This window comes from Odocoileus virginianus, chromosome 12 (genome assembly GCF_023699985.2).
Source record: "Odocoileus virginianus isolate 20LAN1187 ecotype Illinois chromosome 12, Ovbor_1.2, whole genome shotgun sequence".
Lineage (NCBI taxonomy): Eukaryota > Metazoa > Chordata > Mammalia > Artiodactyla > Cervidae > Odocoileus > Odocoileus virginianus.
Window position 1 is genome coordinate 59,994,763 of NC_069685.1, and position 23,541 is coordinate 60,018,303.

The window sequence follows — 23,541 nt, forward strand, 5'->3', positions numbered from 1 at the left end:
ATGTTAATACTTGCTCATCTGCTTTTTTTTTTCCTCTTCCTAGAAATATGCTCACTCTGTTACTCTTCATTGCAAGAGCATTTATTTCTGGAGGCTTCCAAGCAGCCTACGTTTACACACCTGAGGTAGGAGGGTGGGAAGGGATGCCTGGGAGCAGTGGTGGGGAAGGGGCAGATGGAGGGAGAAGCTCTACTTCCAGAAACACAAAGCCTGGGCTCCTCTGACTGAAATTTGTCCTTGAGAAAGACTGAAAAAGCACACCACCCTCTAAAATATTGCCTGAACTTAGACTCCACGAGACAGTGTGTCCGTTTTCCCACACTCAGAGATGATGGGTTACTTGTTTATATTTATTTTATTTTATCTCACCTTATTTTAGATAGGGGCAAAGGGAGGGAAAGAATAGTTTGCATCAGATGCTGTGCTGGGGAAGGGACACCAACACCCCCCCCCCCCCCGCCCCGCCCCCGACAGCTCAGGTCTGCACAGCTCTTCAGAGCCCTCACTCTGAGTCATCATCCTAAGTCCTGATACCTCCACCCCACCTTCCAGGCCCAGCTCCAGCCCTGCCTCCTCCAGGAAGCCCTCCAGGATACCCACCCCCCGACTTCATTTTACCCTCACTGTCTGTGCCCCTCTTTGGTGTTTTTAGTCCTGCCACATGGCCTGTCCCCCAAGGAGACTCTACTAAGGCTCCCTGTGGACAGGGCCTGGGTCTCCAGCGCTTTGACTCTCATCTGGCCCAGTGTCCCCTCAACAGATGCTGGTGGATTGATTGCTGGAGCCTCACAGAAGGGAATCAGGAGAATGCTGCTGGCCCTGCAGGGACTAGGAGGCCCGGCGTCTACAGTCGCAAATACCAGGGATCAGCAAACTACGGGCCATGTCCAACCTGCTGCCTGTTCTTATCTAGTCCAAGAGTTAAGAATGGTTGTTATGTTTTTAAACAGTTGAACGCCAGATCAAAATGATATTTCTTGACATGTGAAAATTATATGGAATTCATATGTCAGTGTTCATTAGTAAAGCCTTATCAGAACAAGCCACAGCCCTTCCTGCACTGCTGTCCACAGCTGCTTTTGTGTAACAGGAGCAGAGCCGAGTGGTTGCTGGAGACCAGCTGGCCCCCAGAGCTCAGGTTATTTACTGTCTGGCCTTTTAAGAAAAAGTTTGCTGACTCCTGGCTTAAGCTATTCCAGCTGGCTAGGCCCGAGGAAGAATTGGTTAAATGAATGATGCTTGATCCAAATGATAGAATTCTATGTGGCCATTAAAAATCACACACTGGGGAAGAACAAATATGGACATTGGATAAAAATATCTTCAAAGTGGCATATACAGAAGTATCTAGTGGATAAATAAAACTAGATAAAACTAAAACTAGTGGATAAATCCCCTCTAGGATTTGCCTTATCATAATTTAGGAGGGAAAAGAAATGAATGTGATTGAGTAACACAGGCGGGACTTTCCTTGGCACTCCAGGGGTTAAGACTGTGCTTCCAATGCAGGGGGCACAGGATTGATCCCTGGTCTGGGAACTAAGAGCCCACATGCCATGAGATGTGGCCAAAAAATTTTAAAAAAACAAAAACCCAACACAGGCCACTGTGCTTGGTCCTAGAATATTGATTTCATCATTCTACTTTAGTCTGTTTGAAATTCTCTATGATAGAAAGAAAAAAAATAGGAATTTCATACTTACTCATTTATTTATTTAGATATAACCACCCTGGGCAGAGGCTTCTCAGATGGTTCAGCAGTAAAGAATCCGCCTGCCAATGCAGGAGATGCTGGTTCGACCCCTGGGTTGGGAACATCCCCTGGAGGAGGAAAAGCAACCCACTCTGGCATTCTTGCCTGGAAAATCCCATGGACGGAGGAGCCTGGCGGGCTCCAGTCCGAGGGGCCACAAAGAGTCAGATGTGGCCTAGTGCCTGAGCATGCACAGCGCGCAGGGCAGAGAGGACCCCGTTCCTAGGTTCCCACTGCCAGCTTGGCCTCCTGCCTTCTTGGTTGAGTTTCCTGGGCCCTTTGGGGTGAGACTCCCCACCCTGCCCTCGCAGGACTGACCCTCACTCAGGCCCGCCCACAGGGTGAATTCCATCCTTCCTGAGCCAGGAGGAGGGAGGGGCCTGCATTTTCTCAGGGCAGCCCCTTGGGCGGCTGTGTTTCAGGTCTACCCCACGGCGACCCGCGCACTGGGCCTCGGCACCTGCAGCGGCATGGCTCGGGTGGGCGCCCTCATCACCCCGTTCATCGCTCAGGTAGGTGTCGCCCCGATACAGAGGGGGCGGGCCTGGCCAAAGCTGGGCCTCCGCGTGGCCCTGGGTGTGCGTGCTCGGCCTGGCCTCCTGTTAGCAATCCGCCCTGCGGAAGCAGCCCTACTGTGTGCAAGCGAGAAAGCGGAGGCTCGGAAGAGTCACGGGCCTTGTCCAACGTCACACAGCTGGGAGGTGGAGGAGCTGGGAGTCAGCCTCGGGTCTTTCTGATGATGTGGCCAAAAACAGTTTGGATTAGAATAAACAGGCCACCATGCCTTAGAGGGAAACTAATGTCCCAGCCCCCAGTTTCTGATTCGGATGATTCAGTGTCCTTGCAGATTTTTTCAGGTCTTTGTACCTTGAAGATTTTTTCAGGTCTTTGTACCTTGAAGCAGTTCTGTCTATTTGGGGGGGGGATCTTATTTTATTGGAGTCTGTTTGCTTTTTTTAATATCCAATTCATTTTTTTTCGTGTTTTTAATCATTTTTTAAAAATTGAGGTGAAAGTCATGTAACATAAAATTAACCATTTTAATTCGAGGACTTCCTTGTCAATTCTGTGGTGAGGACTCCACATTTCTAATGCCTGGGCTCGGGTTCAATCTCTGGTTGGGGAACTAAGATCCCACAAGCCACGTGGTGCAGCCAAATAAAAAAAATTTTTAAAAGAAAGTGAATGATTCCAGGGCACCAACCCCGAGCACCCTGTATCATGCATCAAACCTGGACTGACGATTCGTTTTATTTATGATATTTTACATGTTTGGAACACATGTACACTCATGGTGAAGTCAAGTCAATGTATGGCAAAACCAATACAATATTGTAAAGTAAAATTAATTAATTAATTAATTAAAGAATAAAATAGAAAAATAAAAACAAAAAAGAACTTAATAAACAAAAAGTCAATATTTGCAAAAAAAAAAAACCAAAGTGAATGATTCACTGGCCTCTAGCACTGTCGTGATGTCGGGGACCACCACCTTGATCTAGTTCCAAAGCATTTTCCTTGCCCCCAAATAAACCTCTGTATCCATTAAACAAGGACTTCCCAGCTCTGGCTCCTCCAGCCCCTGGCAACCACTGGTATGCATTCTGTCTGTGTGAATTTTTTCTCTTCTGAATCTTCTGTGTAAATAGAATTCTAATACGTGCTTTGGCCAGTTGTTCTGTCCCAGTACCATTGTGTTTGAACATTGTACATCACTATTAACTAGCACTGGTTGGCAACTTGCCAAGTGCCTGCATGGTGCCAAGTGAGGCATCTTCTCATTGGGAGGTGACCTCTGCCCTTCTGCCCGTTTGACAGCTGAAGAAATGAGGTTTAGACCTGCTGCGTGATTTGCCTGGGTCATGAAGATAGGAAGCCAGCAGGTGTGCTGCTTTGAGAGAAAATAAACAAACTCTTGAAGGACTTTGGTGGTGGTCCAGTGGTTAAGACTCCGCACATCCAGTGCAAGGAGCATGGGTTTGATCCCTCATCAGGGAACGATCCCACATGCTTCCTGGTGTGGCCAAAAAAAAAAAAAAAAACAGACTCTCCAGTCTGATGGGATCTGGGTTCAAATCCCAGCCCCATCCTTGGTCTTTGTGTTGCTTAATCCTTTTTGAGCCTCGGTTTTTCCCTCTGTAAAATGGGGTTGGAGTATGTACCTCATAAAGCTGTCTTGAGGACTCCATGGGAGTCCAGTGACAGGGAGGGCTTACAGGAGGACCTGGCATCCTCAGCATCATCTGTATGATTGGTGGCGCCTGTGCGTCATTAGGGACACTCTCACCAGCGTGTGTCTCCCTCCCCCAGGTGATGCTGGAATCATCCGTGTACCTGACGCTGGCCGTTTACAGTGGCTGCTGCCTCCTGGCTGCCCTGGCCTCCTGCTTTTTGCCTATTGAGACCAAAGGCCGCGGACTGCAGGAGTCCAGCCACCGGGAGTGGGGGCAGGAGATGGTTGGCCGCGGGGCGCACGGCACAGGTGTCGCCAGGTCAAACTCGGGCTCTCAGGAGTAGCGACCAATGGGGGGCTGCACTGGCCTTTGAGGCTATAGAGCATGAACAGCTGGTGGAGCCCAGCGGGGCACCGATCGTCACTGCCCACACCGAGAACTCACCCAAGGGCACTGCCCAGGCCAACAAGGTTTTGTGTCTTGACTGTTTGCTCATATTCATTGAGATCCACCTGGGGGTGGGGAGGCCTTTGCTTTTGGAGGTTCTCTGTGTGTGTCAAGGTCTGTTAATAACCTGTGGATCTGCATGGGAAAACTGCCACCTCAGGAGTGCCCAGTGACACCAGTAGCCAGCCAGACACCACCCAGAGTCAGCCGGTCACACCCTCGGTGAACAACAACCAAAAGATCTCTGCAGATACAGTCCAGGCCCAGACGGACCCTTGTGAGATCTGCCGTCCAGTAAGATGACACGTGCCAGCCACCCACTGGATCTGTTCTTAGGTTTCTCCTGCATCCCCGGCCCCAGGCTTTCTTCTTTGAAATTGCAGGTGACCTGGGTGTGGCCTGAGCAGCTTTTTCTTGGGTCTGAGAAATATTCCTGGGGAAGGGGCCCCTCAGTTTGCATCCCCAGGGCTTGAGTAGCGGAGACTCTGAAAGATGGACATGCATTTGAACTTGCGTCTCTTGCATGCTTCCACCTGGCCCCTTCTTGGAGTCACTGTCCCTGGTTCTAGGGGATCCAAATGTGAGCACGAGGACAGCTGGGCTTGCACCAGATGACAACCTCAGAGAGTTGTTACCTCCAGGAATTGGGGGTGGAGGTGAAAGGGCGGTGAAAACCAAGCCCACAGCCGAAGCAGGGGCCTCCCCTTCGGAAGTAGAAAAGGCCACTCCGGGGGATTTCTTTTCTGGCCGCCTCCTTGGTCAGGCTGACTGGTGACTCTCGGGGCAAGAAAACAGTTAAGTCAGGTTTCAGCATTTGGGAGTTGAGTGTGGTACGTGGCTAGGGAAACAGAAAGAGGCTCCCCCAACCACCCACTCCCATCAGGGTCAGGGGACCAGGATCCCTTCCTCCCTGGATTCTCTGCCACCCCTGCAGTCAAGGGTTGGCTTGGTCTTTCCATAGAGACAACTCCTTGGGTTCTGGTGATGGACCACATGGCAGAGATGCTGTGCGTAGGAGGAATGGGAGGTCCCAAATGTATGAAACGTGCATTTTCAAAGAAAGAACAGGGAGGTCAACCAGGTTTGGGGGTTGGCCTCCAGAGGAAGGGCAGATGCTGTTCTCAGCAGACAACATCCACTGCCACGGTTTGGTTTCTATGAGCCTTTTCCCCATCATGAAGGCAGGAACCTAGGGAAGGAGGGAAGAAGCTTCCAGATCCCATCAAAGGCCAGAGAAGACTGACCCTCTGCTTGGAGATGTCTGCTTGAAGTGAACATTTCGAGGAGGCCAAATGTGTACGTTCATCTTTATTAAAACATGTTGGTGATGGACATTGAAAGGGTTGAAGTTTGTCCGTTTGTCATAATGTCCTAGGGATGGTTCACCTTAATGGTCTTGCCAGCTTTGTTCATTCAGGGTAAGTTTGATGCTTTCGTATGGTTTAATATGATGATCTTTCCAACAAGGGGGAAAAGGTGCACAGTTGGCTGCCGACTTTGAGTCTGTTTGGAAGCAACACTCGCTGCTAATGGTGTAGAGATCACAGTGGGCAGCTCCTTCAGGCCCAGGCCCAACTGCAAATGATCCCATGTCCCTGGATATATGGTCTGCAGCACCCCCAGGGCCCAGGCAGTCAGAGGGGGCAGTTTGGCAGAGCTTCCTCTCTCTGTCACCCACATTTCTTTGGACCATGAGTGGCTAAAGCTCTAATTATTTCTGGTCTGCTGAGCTCTCCTGGGTAACAAAGAACCTTTGCTTGTCTTTTTTGCCTTCCAGCTGACCAGACACTGCCAGATGAGAAAGTCCACTCTCTTCACCCTCAAATAACCTGGAGAAACTGGGGACTGTGGTGGGGAAGGAGAACTTGGTGGGCATAGATGTATTCCAGGGGCTGGAGCAAAGAAGCTTGTAATTGTGGGTTTTCTCGAGAAAATGAAAGGTGAACACTCTTGGCTTTCTAAATTGCATGCCCTTTTATAAAATCGATATTATTGAATGAAATAAGAGCTGCCACAAACATTGTGAAAGCCTCTGAAACACATGAGACCTTTAGCTGAAAACCTTTGTATCTAATTTTGAACCATCCAAAAGCTCCCCTTTCCATTAATGGAAATGTCATCTGTCTCTCTCAGTGTTAGGAAAGACTAGAAAATGGTAAAGAATGTTCAATGTAGCCAGGGTTACATGGTTTCTTTTTTTCCCTTACTTCAAGTATGCTCAGGAATACATACATGAGATGTGTTGGCAGTGAGAAAAAAAGAGTATCTTAGAGATGGACTTTGAATATGGATATGCATTATTTTTAAATAATGGTAAGCAACATAGAGCCTTGAAGGATGATGTCTGGAGTCTTCCTTGGTTATGACAATAAACATCAAAGGACTGGAATAACTTTGAGCTGTGAGTAAGAGCAAAACCAACCAATAGTAGTTTAACCCTTTAGAGTATTAATTGTTCATTTAGCAACAAGCCCAGAGTCAGACAGTTCCAGGGAAAGTTCAGCAACTCAACAATGTCATCAGGGACCCAGCTTTTTTTTTTTTTTTGCTTTCCCTCTCCACCCTCCTCTGCATGTCAGCCGTTGACCCTAAGTGTGAAACCTCATGGTGGCAAAGTGGCTGCCAGTGTGCCAGGCATCAAGTTTTTTTTTTCCAAAGAGGTAGAATGGGGAAGGAGCAGTCACAACAGGTTTTCTTTCTAAAGAGTCTGTTGTTTTGGCTGGAAAGAGAAGTCCTGCAGATTTACTATTGCTTTGCATTAGTCAGACCTGGGTCACAGGCCCACCCCAGCAGGAGCCATCCCCTAGTTGGGGAAGGAAGGGCCTACCTCCCACTGGTTCAAGGGGTACCCAGAGCCTCTTGAACACAAAATTGAGATTCTGTTAGTACAGAGAAGGAAGACAATGACGGTGGGATGGGAGATAGCCAAGAGAAACCCTGACACATAGTTCTCATGAAGGCTGTTTAGTTGCAAGGAATACAACAGCTTTAAGAAGTAAAACCGTAAAATAAGACTTGGAACAGTAGTTAATTTCCTGGGGGATATAAATATGGGAAACGGAAGTGTAAGGAACAACAGGAAGAGAGGAAGATTGTGGCAGAGTACAGGGCATGGGCCCTGTCCAAAGGGAGTGGCTGCTACTCAGCTCCAACTGATATTGTTGTACCATGAGGTCACCTGATTTTCAAGACAAGAATCTGCATTCTTATGTGAAATCTCCAAAATATTGACTGCTAGATCAAAAAAATTCTTTTTAATTTTAGTGTGTTGGATTGTTTAAAATTTTAAATGTGTGAGTCTAATAAAATTCATCTGTAGGCCAGGTTTGGTTGATGGGCAACCAGTTTGCAGCCTTGGAAAGTTCTCTGAAATAAATGGAACTGCAAAATAGAGAGCCACCAGGGCCTGAGGCAGCCCTCTCTCTGGATCTGAGGCCCTGGTTTCTGTCCCTGTCTGCAGACTGGCTTCCTTCTGCCCCCTCGTGGCTGCCGCATGTACCTAACCTTGCACATGGCTTCCGCTCACCAGGGTTCATCTCTGCAAACATAGCTGACTCAGCTGTCCGGTGTCCCACTTCCGATTGGTCCAGTTCAGCATTGGTCCAATTGGTTGGGTCAGGGAGGGGTGGGGTCAAGAAGTACAAACACGGCAGCCTTGGTCATGATAATTACCGGTATGCCGGGAACCCATAGCAACACATAGGTAAACTCTCAAGTCTGTTCATTATAACTGTTATGGGTTATGTCATGGCATATGGAATATCCATCATATATTGGTATAATATTCAGCACGGAGGATGCAGAAAAGAATTAAGACATGATCCCTATCTTCATGAACTCATAGTGTAGTGTGGAGAAAACACTGCACATTGGGACGCAGACCATGTGGGCATTAATGGAGGAAGGCAGAGTGCTGTGGGAGGCACATAGGAGGCCAATCCCAAAGCTCTAGAACATTCTGAAGTCCCTTCTGCCCTTCTGGCTCCTCAAAGATTCCATGATTACAATCAGACTTAGTCACTGTTGGTACTTTACTGTATTCTGATTCCTTGACATTTGAACCTCTAGATACATCACATATAATCATTCTCCATTAATCAGGAATATTTGATGATGAACCACTTCAAATATCCCTACCCCCACATGCCACAAAACAGAGCACTTCCTGAATTAAACAATTCTACTCACAATAGCATCAAAAAGGATAAAACAGAATAAATTTAACGAGTCCAAGACATTTACAAACTATAAAACAATCCTGAAAGAACTCAAAGATCTAAAAAAAATAGAGACATGCCATGAACATAAATCTGAAGACTTAAAACTACTAAGGTGTCCGTATCAGAACTCTTAGAATTGGCCTCATAAATTTAACAAAATCCCTATCAAAATCCCAGCTGGGATTTTAAAACTTAGGACGAAGCTACAGTAATCAAGATAGCGTGGTGCTAGCATGGGTGTGGAGCAGGCATGACATGCTGTTCAATGTCTCATCTCTCCTGCCTCCTCACACCACAGTGGCTGAAAGACTTCTGCCGTGAAATCCGTTACAGCCCTCTCTCAAGTGCTTTCTGCGGCCTTACTGCACCAACCTTGCAACATCCCCACTCGCTCGGAGCTGCATCACATTAAGCCTTACTCAGGACTCCCCACGCTCAGGCTTTCCACACCCGCTGCCTCACTAGCAGCTTCCACAGCTTTCCTCACCCAGAGCCCGCTCGTTAGAGCTGCCACTCGAGCTCCCTCACACCCTGCCACACTCACAGACTCCTCAGGCCTTCCACACTCAGCCCTCCTACCCTCCGACACTCAGAGCTTCCTCACTCAGAGCTGTCTCACCACTTGGATTTTCTGAGCCTTCCTTCCTCGGAGAATTGATTGGATAACAGTTCTGGCTGTACTTCTTCATGTCTGCTGTCCTGCTCCAGACAGGTGACCCTCCTATGCTAATTGATTCTGCCACCCACCTTAGGAGGAAGAAAGATGCAGTGACACTACATAAGTGCACTCGAGAGAGACACCTCGGCCGTCGGAAGAGACAGACTCACTGCTTGGAACTGACCTTGTGTTCCCTCTCACCTGTGCTTCTTGCAGAAAGAAGGCAGGGGTGGGCTGGGGTGGGGCAAGTGATGGAGCACAGTGTTTAGTGACTGGGAGGGGCAGGGAGTTATTGAGGGGAGGCGGTGGTCACTAGCTTCTTCAGAGGTGGGATGGTGGTATCCTGAGCAAATTCCTTTCTTCCAGAATTTTCCCAAAGAGCTTGGCCGCCTCTTGGGCACAGCCCCAGTGGATGGTGAGCCCGAAGCCTCCGTGGCCATAGTTGTGGATGACCTGGGAGAGGCAAGAGAGAAGTTCTGGGCTGCCCTGGAAAATTCAGGAGCCTCCTGAAGAATCCTGGGTCAATCCTGATGGTATCAGAACTTCTCTTGGCAGCATGGTGGGATGGCAGGCCCCAGGGAGAGCAGCAAGGGGAGGGGGGTGTTTAGGGAACTGGAGGTCCGTATCCTAGACTTCTCTTCTACTTATGAAATGGACCTGCTTTGAGCACTCGGCACAGGAAAAGTAGAATCATCTAGAACTTGATCAGAGCTTTCCTTCACCCCACATCAAATTATTTGAAGTTCCCTAAATCACTTTCCTCATTCCCATACTGCTCCAGACAGCTGAACCTCCTGTGTTAATAAATAGATTCTCCTATCCACCTTGGGAGGAAAGAAAAGCAGGGGTGCTATATAGGTGAACTCAGGAGAGGTTAGACCCCAGGGGCCTTTTTCAAAGCTGAAACTGTTAACAGGGAGTTACCTTCTACACGTGACTCTCCCCCCAACTCCCCCGCCCCACCCCCGCACAGACAACTTCTTTTACGGATGGACCCGCAATTCTCTGTATACATACATTACATACACAAAACTCTTCTACACACATAGACACACCATACGACTGGGATAAAGGAGGAAGGGTGACCCAGATTTCTTCATCCCCAGACAATTCTCGCCTTTTCGATAAACCCAGTTCCCACCCCATGAGACAGGAGATGAGGGGGCCCCTAAAGGGGTGATGGGCCACCCAACATAGACTTCTGAGAAATGACACTGGACTCAAATTCAAACCACTTCCCAGCCTTGCCCTCACCACTGGTCTGACGGAGGCCAGTGACTTCCACCTCTGGGAACCCCAGTTTGCCATCTGAAGCATGGGGACAACCACCCCTGTCCCAGAGAGCTGTAGGGGAGATTCGACGGGGTTGTTCTCGTTGTGGACACAAAGTAGATGCTCAATAAATGCCCCCTTTTCCTTCTGCTTGACACAGATTTTAGCAGATGAAAACCGCCCTCTGTATAAACTTGAGCGTGTCCTTTGCCATCGCTGGGCCTCAGTTTCCCCATTTATAGAGGAGGGGTTATTAGCCATTATGGCCCCTGCCTGAAGTCAGCATGACTGCTCCCTAGAATGCCAGTGCCTTCTTAGGTGTCAGGAGAGGCTATTGTTTTCCTTGCCAAGAGGGCATACCTCTGTGTTTGAAGATCCAAAGCAAAGCTGTTCTCTTTCTAGTCGAACCTGGGGGCGTACTGGCCGGAAGCCAGACCATTCACCGATAATTTTTGCATCCTGGGAAGAAAAGCATTGGTAATTCAACTCTGGATTTTTTTTTCCTGATGCCATTTGTAGGTGGTCGAGACAGCTTTTGGGAGCTCACCACCACCACCACCAGTCATGGTTTTGTATTAGCCACCATCACCACCAGCCACCACCATAATAGGGTCTCATCACCATCATTATCACCTCGTTCAGATTTTTTTTCTTTTGGTCAGGCCATACTTCATGCAGGATCCTAGTTCCCTGACTAGGGACAGAACCCACACAGCTGCAGTGGAAATGTGGAGTCCCAGCCACCGACTGCCAGGGAAGTCCCATGTGCTTTCATCACCAACACCGACCACTGCATCCCCACCTTCACCTCTGTCACTATTGTTGTCACCACTAGCAGACAAATGTGAAAACTGAGATTTCTGCAACAAGCACATCGGCTCCATGTGAAGACATGTTTGGAGGATGTCACCTCAAGAGAGAGCAACTCTTAGCCACGATTGGATAGGTTTCATTGGCCCACAGCAGGACTTCCATTGTCAGTCCCTTCTTGGAATTATTTTGCTCAATTGTCCCAGTCACAGTATCTTCCCACCCTCAAGTTTCCTTATAATCATCAAGCTGCTAGGTTCCTGGTCTAAGGCAAGAATATCTCTCCCCACCTTACCTTCAGTGTGGGCTCCAGTCTGCAGCAGCCTTCCCAAATGGTGTTGTGGTCTGGGATATTGTTTGTCTCACTCCAGTTCCCCAGCTGGAAGATGCCGCCAAGAGTTGTTGCCTGGAGCCTGGATAAAGTGAACAAGGTCAAAGATGAAGGAAAACGGAGCCTTTGAGATAAAGGGGGAGGAGCCACTGCCACGCTCACCCTTACCTAGATCACCATTATAGTCCCACAGAAATTGAAAACAAGATTATGGTTACCAAAGGGGAAATGAGGGGAAGGAATAAACCAAGAGCTTGGGATGAACACACACACACACTGTAAGACAGATAACGAAGAAGGACCTATTGTGTAGCACAGGGAACTCTACTCAATATTCTGTGTTAAAACAAATGAGGAAAGAGCCTAAAAAAGAATGAATATACGTGTAAGTATAACTGAATCACTTTGCTGTACGCCTGAAATGAACACAATATTGTAAATCAACCAGACTCAATAAAACTAGAATATTAAATATAAAAAACTCAAAAAAACCCAAACATTATCATCCCTACTAGTAGCACCAACATCACTACAATTGCCATTTCTTCACCATCAACTGCCACCACCTCCACCCTCACCATTAACATCACTGTCATCATTGTCATCCCTTCTAATGTACAGCATGGAAATGATAGTTAACAATACTGTATTATATCCTTGAATGTTGCTAAGAGAGTAGATCCTAAATGTTCTCGCCAAGATCTACATATGTATGTATGTATCTACTTACATACACAAAACTGTAATTAGGTAATGTGATGAATGTGTCAACTAACCTTATTGTGGTAATCATTTCACAGTATATACATATATCACATCATCATGTTGTACATCTTAAACATACAGCACAATGTTATATGTCAATGACATCTCAGCAACATTGGGGAAAATACTGTCTTCTCCATCAACAACATCATCTTCACTACTGCCTTCCTTGCTCCCATTAACATGTCATCACCATCCACTCCTTTGACCATTTCTACCATTAGCATTGCATAAACACTATCATCTCTGCTACACCACTAAAATTGCCATTGAGGCAGTCAGCACAGTCACACCATTAACATGGCCTTTGAGACTGTTGTGACTGCCGCATTTTTAAAAATGTGGCTGTACCAGGTCTTAGTTGTGGCACATGGGATCTTTGACTGTTGTGGCATGCAGAATCTTGTTCCCCAACCAGGGATCAAAGTGGACCCCCTTGTACTGGGAGCACAGAATCTTAGCCATTGGACCACCAGGAAAGTCCCTGCCACATTATTAGAAGTCAACATGGATAGTGTCATCTCCATCAGCACCAACTACCACCCCCGATTCCCACTCACTACCATCCATCATCCACACTGATCTCCTCATCTATAACAACATGGCCCTGATGCTGGGAAAGATTGAAAGCAGGAGGAGAAGGGGACGACAGAGGATGAGATGGTGGGATGGCATCACTGACTCAATGGACATGAGTTTGAGCAAGCTCCAGGAGTTGGTGATGGACAGGGAAGCCTGGCATGCTGCAGTCCATGAGGTCGCAAAGAGTCGGACACCACTGAGTGACTGAACTGGCCTATCCCCGCTCCCACTATTCCTCCATCAACAATACTATCATCATCAGCCCCCACCCCAGTCCCTTTATGGCCATTCACAACACTGCTCATGTCACTGCCGTGGCATCCACTGTCTTTGTCTCCAGCCTCACCGCTCCTGTCATCCCAAATCAGGTTCAAGATAGAGCCCAGGTAAGGCTGAGTCCTGCCTTCTCAGAGGTTCAATTTTTGCTCAGTCTCACTTAAAAACATTGGAGGGAAAAAAACCTGAAAAGATTAAGCAAGAGCCCTGGGGCAAGCAGCAAGGGCATAAAAAGAGCAGGAAGGTCCTCCCTCCTTCGCCCTGCAGTGTCAGATTTCTTTTTACCCTGGAATGATGTATGGAGACTTGTAGATGCCTCTCTCAGGGTCATGGGTGATAATGAAGTGTTTCAACCATGGCGCATCCACCTGTTGATTGAGGACAGAGAAGTTTCATCAGGAGAGTGAGATCAGTGGGCTCCCTTCCCCTAGTCCCTTTAAGACCACATGTTCTGGCAGGAGTGGCACAGTCGTCCCTTGGCCCTCCCTTGACCGCTCTGTCCCAAGTCTGCACCTGACCGCTTACTTTTGCAGGAAGAGCTGTCCTAATGGAGAGTCACCCCTGGTCCCCAAAGCATCACACATCCTCACCCTCAGAGCAGCCCAACACACATGTGTAAATGCACACACACATTCACTCACCTTGGGAACACACATACCTATGAACACACTCGTGTATGCTCACATGGGCACACATAAGCACACATACTCACAAATAGGCATGCTTCACACATAGACAGATGTACACAGTGAAAAGTGGGGTGGAACAATGCTTACTCACTCGGGCTCTTAAACCAGGTTGCCTGGGTTCTAATCCCATTTCCACCACTTATTATGATATGTATGAATTTGTACATGTTACTTAATCCCTCCATGCCTCAGTTTCCCCATCTGTAAAATGGTAATGGTGATGTGATAGTACCCATCTCAAAAGGTTCCTGTGAGGGTCAAATTAATTAACATGATGAAATGCTTGGGCCTGTGTTTGTCATTTAGCAGACATTTCGTAAACATTTCCTCTTTTATTTTGATACCGGCGTATGCAGCTCCCATATAGGAACAAACACACACATATACATGCTTTCCTATTAAGGACTCTGCCAAAAAAAGAAAAAAGGAGTATGTTTCGGAGGGCTGTTTTCTTGGTTCTTCTTGTTTCTTTAACATGCAAATTCCCTGGAGACTGGGTGGGGCTTCCTCTCTCAGAAGTTCCCATTCAGCCTTTATCTTTACAGATGAAATAAGCAAGCAGAAACAATCTGTCAGCAAGAGCTCATCCCTCACCTTCAGACTTACCTTAATGATCTGCCCTCGGCCTGGCTGTAGCAGGGGATCTGGTTGCAGCGCCCCAGCCCATACCCCAGTGCAGTTGATAATCACATCAGCGCCTTCTCTTGCCACCTGGGAGCAACCAACAGGGCAGGTGGGTTGAAAGGGATTAGGACCCTGGGATCCCTTGGCTTCTCCCACGCTGCAGCTCCCTGCTCACTGTGAAACAGCTAGGGAGTGGGGCTCAATGAGGACCTACCTCCAATACTGCCCTGCCATTTACCTACTGTGTGACCTCAGAAAGGTCCCATCCCCTCCACAAGATTCAGCTTCCTTAGCTATTAAATGGGGCTGGTACTATCTGTTCATAGGCTGTTGGTTCCAGGGTGATATAAATGTTATAATGTGTTTGGAAAGGAGTACTACAGAACGGAGAAAGCTTCTTGGAACCTTCCAGAAGTCAGAAAGGAAGCAGAGATAGTTTTATCCCTCCTTCTGACTCCTTTTTATTTCATTCTCTTGCCTCCCTCTCTGCCAAGGCATCTGCACAAGGCAGGTTGGAAGCCCTAGCTCCATGCATTTGTAAACGATGCTCCATAACTCAAAGATGTAGCATCATGGTACCCAAACTCCCAGCCCAGCCCCAGTGACCCTCCTTACAGGTCACTCCTGAAACATACTGGTATTGCTCACAAGCCAGTATTTGCCACACTGGACTCTGAGCCCCTTGGGAATAAGAGCTGTGTCTAATTCAAGTATGCATTCCAAGTGCCCATCAAGGCTTGACCTAGAGCAGATGCTCTTCTATTTTAGTAGGTACCGAGGGGGCTTCCCTGGTTGTTCAGTGGTAAAGAATCCACCTGCCAAAGCAGGAGACATGGGTTCAATCCCTGGGTTGGAAAGATCCCCTTCACCCAGGTTGCCATGCCCTCCTCCAGGGGGAAAGGGCAAACCACTCCAGTATTCTTGCCTGGAAAATCCCATGGACAGAGGAGCCTGGTGGGCTACAGCCCATGGGATTGCAAAGAGCTGGACATGACTAAGCATGCATGACTGAGCAACTGAACTGAACTGAACTGAAGCATGCACGCATGCAGGTACCAAGAGTCTTCCACGTGCTAACCATTTTTCTGGGTGCTGGGATTGAGTGATACACCAAAGCTCCTGGTACATAGCCAGTGCCTGCTAATGATGCATGCTACTATCATTATTATGGATGGTGGTGTCACTCTGGACCTAAGTCACTTTGTTTTGTATCAACATCAACCCAGATGTTGATAAGAAGCAGTCAAACATCTAGAACTTGAGGAGTGGGCTGCAGCTGATAGTGAGAGGCAGCCAGCTCTCTGGCCCTAAAATCCACTGAGGCCCAGACACCAATCAGGCCTTAATGGGCACCATTATTCCTTTGCTTCTGCCACTCACATCAAGGCAGAATGCCCGAGTCCTCTGGGATTAAAAATAGGCCTAAAGTCTGGGACAGGCCTCACAGGAACCCTGGTGGCCTGAGAAGGCCTTCCCCAACCCTGTAACAAGAAGCAAAGGCCTCCCTTCTTTTCCTCTCTCCCACACCCAGCCCCTTCCGGCCCTTCAGCTCACCTCCTGAAAAGACTCCACCTTCCGCAGGAAGAATTTCACTCCTCTCTCAGTTAACCTGGGATGATCAAACACATCCAAAAATCAAGCATTCAGTTCTCTGAGGACGGCAGGGGGGACATTTCCCAAAGAACCTTTTGTGGATGTTAGTCCTACAGGATGCTCCTTGAGAATATGACTATATAGTCCAGTCGGTTCATTAGCACCTTGATTGACCAGTGGCCCATGAAATGTCCTTTGGGAAACCTGAGATGGTCCACGCCCCTCGTTGAGCAGATGGAGATGGAAGAAGGACCTTGTTGAAGGTCTCATCGTGAGTCAATGATGGGATTGACCAGGTTTCGGTCCGAAACCTGGGGCTCTTGCTACCCGCGATGTTGCTCTGTGTTATCAAAGGGGATGAGATGCCGCCTGGAGGACGGGCAGGGTTGCACCAATGCCAAATGCTCCTTTGTCAGTAGCAGAGCGTGAGGAAGGAGGTGGGCTGGGGACACCCACCTCTCCCCTTAAATTTCACAGAGGAAAAAAATGTATGTCACTATTAGGAATATAGTAGAAACATTGGGAGAATAGGAAGTAAAACACCATACAAGCTGAAGCACAATCTCGTAATTGTTTTACCCTCATAGTTTCCTCAAGATATCAGTAGAGAAACTGGGGACACTCTGCCCTGGAGAGGCTGGACAGGAGTCATGAGTGTCCTATCAGGAGATGTAACCATGATACAATGATTTCCAAACCTGGCTGATGATGACAGTCACTCAGAGAACTTTTTAAAATATATAAATCTCTGACGGGACCGTGAGGATCTGGGGACCCTGGAGACCCGAGTGGGTAAACTGGGAAGGAGCTCTGGAAGCTTACGGGCGACGGAAACAGTCTGCATCTTGTTTGTGGTGGTGGTTTTACAGATAGCTGAAACTGATTCAAATTACGCTTTAAATAAATGCGGTTTATTCTAGGGAGATTAAAAAAATAAAATAAAATATAAATCTCTGAGCCCCACCCCAAAGAATCTGATCAGTAGCTATAAAGTGGGGTCCTGAAATTTACATTTTTAAAGCCTCCCCAAGTCATTTGAGGAAAGTCACCATCCAGTCCAGATTTTTTAATATTAATAAAATAATAACATACAGGAAATTTATGGAATCTTCCTTAATATGAATGTTTGTGAATATAGATACAGATATATCTCTCAAGCTACTGTTTGCTGATTGAAAATATTGCAGGATTCTTATCAACAAAAGGAACAAGACAGGGACATCCACTATCATCTGCATTAGTTAGTGTTGTTCTGGAGGTACTGGCCAGAGCAGTTAGACAAAAAACAAACGTGAGGTATAAAAATAAAAGCCAACTTATGCTTGATGATGGTGTCTATATATCTGGAAAAACTTAGGAGAATATATTTAAAACTATTACACTAACATCACAGATTTTAGTGAGGCTGACAATAAATATCATGTGTAAAAAGCTTCTCGAGTGGTTTCAGCCAGGTGTGGAAAGCACCGTCCTACTGCGTAGAGGTGGTCAGGACCAAGGATAGCTCCCACCAAACCTAAAGGTTTTCATCAACATTTAGGGCTTACCAGGTGGCGCAGGAGGTAAGAATCTGAATGCAAGAGACACAAGAGATACGGGTTCAATCCCTGGGTTGGAAAGATCCCCTGGAGAAGGAAGAATACTTGCTCCAGTATTCTTTCCTGGGAAATCCCATGGACAGAAGAGCCTGGCAGGCTACACACTCCACGAGGATGCAGAGGGCCGGGCACGACTGAGTGAGTGAGCGCGCACGCAGCACAAAGATAAATCCCATGAGCTGTCATTCACCACAACCCTGGTTCTTGGGAGCTGCCTCCTTCAAAGGAAAGCTGAAAATCTCACCTTTCAGTCAGCCACTGCAGATACTTCCTCCCCTCCAGAATCAGGCTTGTGTTGAACCAGCCATAGCTAGAATCACAGGAGGCAAAATGTGGGAAGAGAGGATTGGAATCAGAGCTGTATTTGAAGGCTATCAAATAGCGGTGGGAGCTGTCACATGCTCTGGGCCCATAAAAAGGTAGAGCGGGGACCATCAGGTGACATTCAAGGGGAAAGTGATTTTCAGCTCAAAGCAAGGAAATATTTTCTATCAAAGCCCTCCTTGACATTGGGGTGTGCAAGTGGAAATTGATGTGCATCTGCAGAGAAGATTCAGACATGGAGCAAGGTGAGGAGAGGATCACAGACATCAGGCTGTAGAGAAAAGAATAGAGGGGTTTGGACAGGGTTGGAATCCCACTGTGGTCACTTTGCTGTGTGGCCTGGGGAAGTGACTTGGTCTTTCTGAAGCTCAGTTTCCTCATCTACAGAATAGGATAGTGGCATGGATCTTCCAGAGGCTTCCCTGGTGGCTCAGTGGTAAAGAATCTACCTGCTAATGCAGGAGATGTGGGTTCAACCCCTGAGTCGGGATGATCCCCTGGAGAAGAAAATGGCAACCCAATCCAGTATTCTTGACTGGAAAATCTCATGGACAGTGGAGCCTGGTGGGCTACAGTTCATGGGATCATAAAAGAGTCAGATAGGACTTAGCAACAACAAATGGAACTTCTGGGCTTGAGATCTGTATCCATATCCCCTACCACCATAGTCTAAAGCACAGTCTGGACAGATGGGTTTCCAGAAGGAGTCGGACGGAGCACTGAGAGATCAGAGTTCCAGGGGCTCTAGGCCTGGGATGGAATAGGAAGTCCGGGCTTCCCTGGTAGATCAGTCAGTAAAGAATCTGCCTCCAATGCAGGAAACCAGAGTTTGATCCCTGGGTTGGAAAGATCCCCCGGAGAAGGAAATGGCAATCCACTCCAGTATTCTTGCCTGGAAAATCTCATGGACAGAGGAGCCTGGCGGACTTCAGTCCACGAGGTCACAAGGGTCGGACACAGCTTAGCAATTAAACCATATTCCCTATAAGTCTGTCTGCATTGTGGGGTCTCAGTTCCTTCACCCATAACAATAATCTTACCTGTAATCAGGAAACATGTCCAGCTCTCTGACAGTCAGCTTCCTAAATCCCAGAACTATATCCTTCCAGTAAGGGTCCTTTAGAGGAAGAAGAGAAGGCGGCACAGAGATGGATGAACGTCAACACAAGTGATAATAACAAAGACTTATGTAATGTTTACTATGTGTAAAGCGCTGTTCCAAGCATTTTATTCATACCAATCCATTTAATCTTCACAACAACCCATTGAGGTAGATGCTATTTTAATCCCATTTTACAGATAGGTGCATTGAGGCTCAGAGAGTTTAAATAAGTTGTCTGCGATCACCCAGCTTATAAACAGTGGCACTGAGCTTTGAACCCACAGTGGGACTTCAGAATCCATGTTCTTAACCATAGTGCTATGTGAGGGTAAGAATAAGGCTGACGATGAATGATATGGTAGGGTCATATATCAGGGAGGAAAAAAAGGGGTGACAGTGAAGGTCACCAAGGGATGAGAGTGGGAAGTTGCAGAGGGAAGGGTCAGACAACCCAGTAGGGGGAGATTTTGGCCTTGCCACTGACTACCTTGAATTCTCCAAGACTCAGTTTTATTGTCTGTATAATGGAGTTAATAGTCACTCTCTCTCTCTCTTTTTTTTTTTAAATAATCACACTTAGAAGGTAACAGATAATGAAAGTAATGTCCTTAGCACAGTGCTAAACATTGACTAAACCTTGGAGAGCTGGCATGGGATTCTGGGCACCCAGCCAGACCACCCTCACCAAACAACCTGAGAACATTCCACATGGTTGTGCCTCTTGTAACACATTGGGCACCGTGGGGTCACAAATGGCCCAGGTTCAAATCCCAGTTCTGCTGCTGAAAGCTTTATGAGCTCACGTGAGTTACCCCATTTCTTGAAGCCTCTAGTTTCTCATCTGCAAGAGGAGGACAATGACAGCACTTACTTCCTGGTTATGATGAGAGTCAAGTGAGTCACTAGTTAGAACGTGGTTAGGACAGGGGCTGGCTCCTGCTAAGTACTTTGAAGTCTCTGCCAGGATGAGTGGTTTTAGTCCATCTTGATAGAAAGTCCCAGAACCCCCACAGGAGCAGGAAACATCTTGACTTCAGCATCAGAAGTCTACCACTCCAGGATGTGTTTTGAATTTTACCCTTGACCATGAAGGAATGGTTAGTTCTCATGGTTCATCTGAAGAGTCTTTGGTCTCGGGCAGTTTAATAATAAAATGGAAAACAAAAATAATTTTTAAAGCAAAAATAGAACTGTTTTAAACCTTAGTTATTTCTTTCTCCTTCTTTTCAAGACTTTTTTTTTTAATGTGGACCATTTGTTTTTTCAAGTCTTTATTGAATTTGTTACAATATTGCTTCTCTTTTATGCTGTAGTGTTTGGGCTAGGAGGCATGTGATATCTTAGCTTCCCAAGTGAATTGGCTCAATCATGTCCAACTCTTTGTGATCCCATGGACCGTAGCTTACAAGGCTCCTTTGCTCCTGGAATTTTCCAGGCAAGAGTACTGGAGTGGGTTTCCATTTCCTTCTCCAGGGGATCTTCCCGACCCAAGGATCGAACCTGGGTCTCCTGCATCTCGGGCAGACACTTTACCGTCTGAGCCACCAGGGAAGCCGCCTGCCAGGGATCAAACCCACACCCACTGCTTTGGGAGGCGAAGTCTTAACCACCGGATCACCAGGGAAGCCCCACAAAGATAGAACTTAAAGCAAACCTGTTTTGAATGCAGGAGTCTGCCTAAGGGAGTTGAAGGACCTTCCCCTCCTCCCACCCTGCCTAAGGGAGTTGAAGGACCTTCCCCTCCTCCCACCCTGCCTGGGAACGCCTTGATCTGTGATCAAGGCTCTGCACTACAGTTCATGGCCAAAGATGTCTCACTCACCGGAACAGCTTCACGGAAGAGGTTGTAGCCTGAGACCAGGGCCAGGCCCATGTTTGCGGCGTTGGGAGAACCGATGAGGCTCAGGAGATAGTTGAAGGTCTGCTGGTTCCAGTTCCTGAAAGGATCCCCCAGAATCTTGGTCACCTAATATCCTGAGCTGGACAAGAGAGCTCCAAGGGTCGGCTTGCATGGGACTGTGCTCAGGCTGGTAGGATGTGTCCAAATCCAGAAATTCACCCCATTCGTTCTGCAGTGACTCAAGTGCTAGTCACCCTCCATAAACGTTCTCACATTTCCACATTAACAGGACAGAGAAGCCGAGGGACAAAGGATGCTCCACCACCATGGAGAACAGCCTTGTGGTTGTCAAGGGAGAGGGGGTTGGGGGAGGGGCGGAGTGGGAGGCTGGGGGTAGCAGATGTAAGCTATTATATGTAGAATGGATAAACAGCAAAGTCCTACTGTATAGCATGGGGAACTACAATATATTCAATGTGCGTGTGCTAAGTCACTTCAGTGGTGTCTGACTCTTTGCAACCCTATGGACCATAGCCCGCCAGACTCCTCTGTCCATGGGATTCTCCAGGCAAGAATACTGGAGTGGGTTGCCATGACCTCCTCCAGGGGGTCTTCCCGATCCAGGGATTGAACCCGCATCCCTTATGTCATCTGCATTGGCAGGCAGGTTCTTTACCACTAATACCATGCTCCATATACTCAATATCCTATGATAAACCATAATGGAAAGGAATATTTTAAAAAAGAATGTGTATAGAGTGTATAAATGTATAACTGAATCACTTTCCTGTATAGCAGAAATTAAAACAATATTGTAATCAACTATACTTCAATTTAAAAAAAATTTTTAATGCTCCAATTTTCAGGGCAGAAGTGGAGAAACAGACGTAGAAAACAGACCTAAGGACCCGGCAGGAGGTGAGTAGGGAGACAGTGAGGTGTATGGAGAGAGTAACCTGGAAATTTACAGTACCATATGTAAAATAGACAGCCAGTGGGAATTTACTGTGTGACTCAGCAAACTCACACACGGGCTCTGTGACCATCTAGAAGGGTGGGATGGGTACGGAGATGGAAGGGAGGTTTAGGAAGCAGGGGACACGAGTGTACCTATGGCTGATTCTTGTTGATGTATGACAGAAAACCACAACATTCTGTAAAGCAAATATCCTTCAGTTAAAAAAATTAAGTGGCAAAAAAAATAAATAAAAATTGAAAAAAAAATTAAGTGGCAAGAAAAGACAAAAAAGAATGCTCCATCACAACTGTTAATATTTGGAGCCCACCTCCAGCTTGGGATCATGTAGCTACGAGTTTAAACGAAAGCTTTGACTGCTTTAGGGACTGTGAGTCCCATGGTTCAAGCTCTCTCTCTGGGAATCCTGCGCCCTCCCCCCATAAACTCCCAGACATCACTTACTGCTTCCAAATGCTTCATCTTCCTCCTGGGCACACAGCTCAACCACGTTTCCTAGACTCCCTTGCAGTTAGGGGTGGCTGCAGTCAGGTGTGCTTGCGGCCATGTGGCCGCATTCTGGCCAATGGACCCTAAGGACTCCTGCCTGTGGCCCTCATGCTCTCTCCTTCCACAGTCACTCACTGGCTCCTGGCAACATCGAAAGCCACGAGCGGGATGGCAGAGCCATGAGATGGAAGGAGGTCAGGCCCCTGAATCGCCACCCACTGATCAAGTACATTGGTTTCATAAATTATGGACATGAGGATGAAACTTCTAATCAAGCCTGTATTCATCTCAGGGTTCCTGTGTTGAAGCAGCGGTGGTTTCTAAACTGAAACAATGACCTCTGCCACTTCTTTGCCAAACTTGAACATCAATCCACCCACTTAGACGTCTTCCTGATAGCCAGATGCACTGGCCACTGACTGCCACCCAGTTTAGGAAAGAGATGGAGACAAAACTTCCATCTGTCTGGCACACATGGCTTCTCAGCTTTTCCGCCATCTGTCTGGGGCACAGAAAGGACTTACTGTGTGCTAGTATTGTCCTTACAGCATGTCAGGACAAAGCCTCCAGGAAGAGTCCTTCTTGGGGACAGGAACCCTGAGAGAGGACAACCTCTCTGCAGACTCAGCCCCTCCAAACCCGACCTCCCCCTAGGACCCTCACTCACGCCTCCTGTGGGTTGCTGGGCTCCGAGAGGTAGGGCTGCCAGAGGCCGGCAGCCACATCGGTGGTGGTGAGTGGCGTGAAGCGGTCTGCATAGACCATCACTTCCAGCGACTGTAGGACCGAGCGATAGCGCTCATGGATGCAGAGGGCGGTGGACAGCCCGATGACACCCGCTCCAATCACAACCACACGCATCATGCCAACCTGCGGGAAGGAAGGGTTGAGGTGGGCCACCATCATTGTCACCTCTGTCGTCAGCTTAGAAGATGCCTGACACTGCCCAGCCCTTTTTATACTTGATCCTTTTGTTGATCCTTACACAGGGGAAAAATGAGGCCCAGAGAGGTGAAGC

At 47.5% G+C, this 23,541-nt stretch overlaps 2 protein-coding genes across 3 annotated transcripts in view; one reads left to right on the plus strand and one right to left on the minus strand.

The window, feature by feature from the left end:
• Positions 1-5,714, plus strand: part of SVOP (SV2 related protein) — a 68,046-nt gene extending 62,332 nt beyond the window's left edge. The window contains exons 14-16 of the mRNA XM_020876043.2: positions 44-125; positions 2,176-2,265; positions 4,064-5,714. Coding sequence (XP_020731702.1) covers positions 44-125; positions 2,176-2,265; positions 4,064-4,270 — 379 coding nt within the window. The 3' untranslated portion in view covers positions 4,271-5,714. The remainder of the gene's footprint in view (positions 1-43; positions 126-2,175; positions 2,266-4,063) is intronic.
• DAO (D-amino acid oxidase) overlaps positions 1-23,541 on the minus strand; it is a 29,551-nt gene that overhangs the window by 2,051 nt on the left and 3,959 nt on the right. The window contains exons 2-11 of one of the 2 annotated variants that reach the window (XM_070475450.1): positions 23,191-23,393; positions 21,041-21,155; positions 19,157-19,233; positions 18,037-18,102; positions 16,156-16,210; positions 14,584-14,688; positions 13,574-13,656; positions 11,630-11,747; positions 10,885-10,983; positions 1,704-1,821 (exon numbers count right to left, since the gene is read on the minus strand). In XM_070475450.1, the coding sequence (XP_070331551.1) occupies positions 1,708-1,821; positions 10,885-10,983; positions 11,630-11,747; positions 13,574-13,656; positions 14,584-14,688; positions 16,156-16,210; positions 18,037-18,102; positions 19,157-19,233; positions 21,041-21,155; positions 23,191-23,387 (1,029 nt within the window). In that variant the 5' untranslated portion in view covers positions 23,388-23,393 and the 3' untranslated portion in view covers positions 1,704-1,707. Of the gene's footprint in view, positions 1-1,703; positions 1,822-8,387; positions 9,706-10,884; positions 10,984-11,629; positions 11,748-13,573; positions 13,657-14,583; positions 14,689-16,155; positions 16,211-18,036; positions 18,103-19,156; positions 19,234-21,040; positions 21,156-23,190; positions 23,394-23,541 lie in introns of those variants that run through there. The other variant, XM_020876044.2, reaches the window with a different exon arrangement.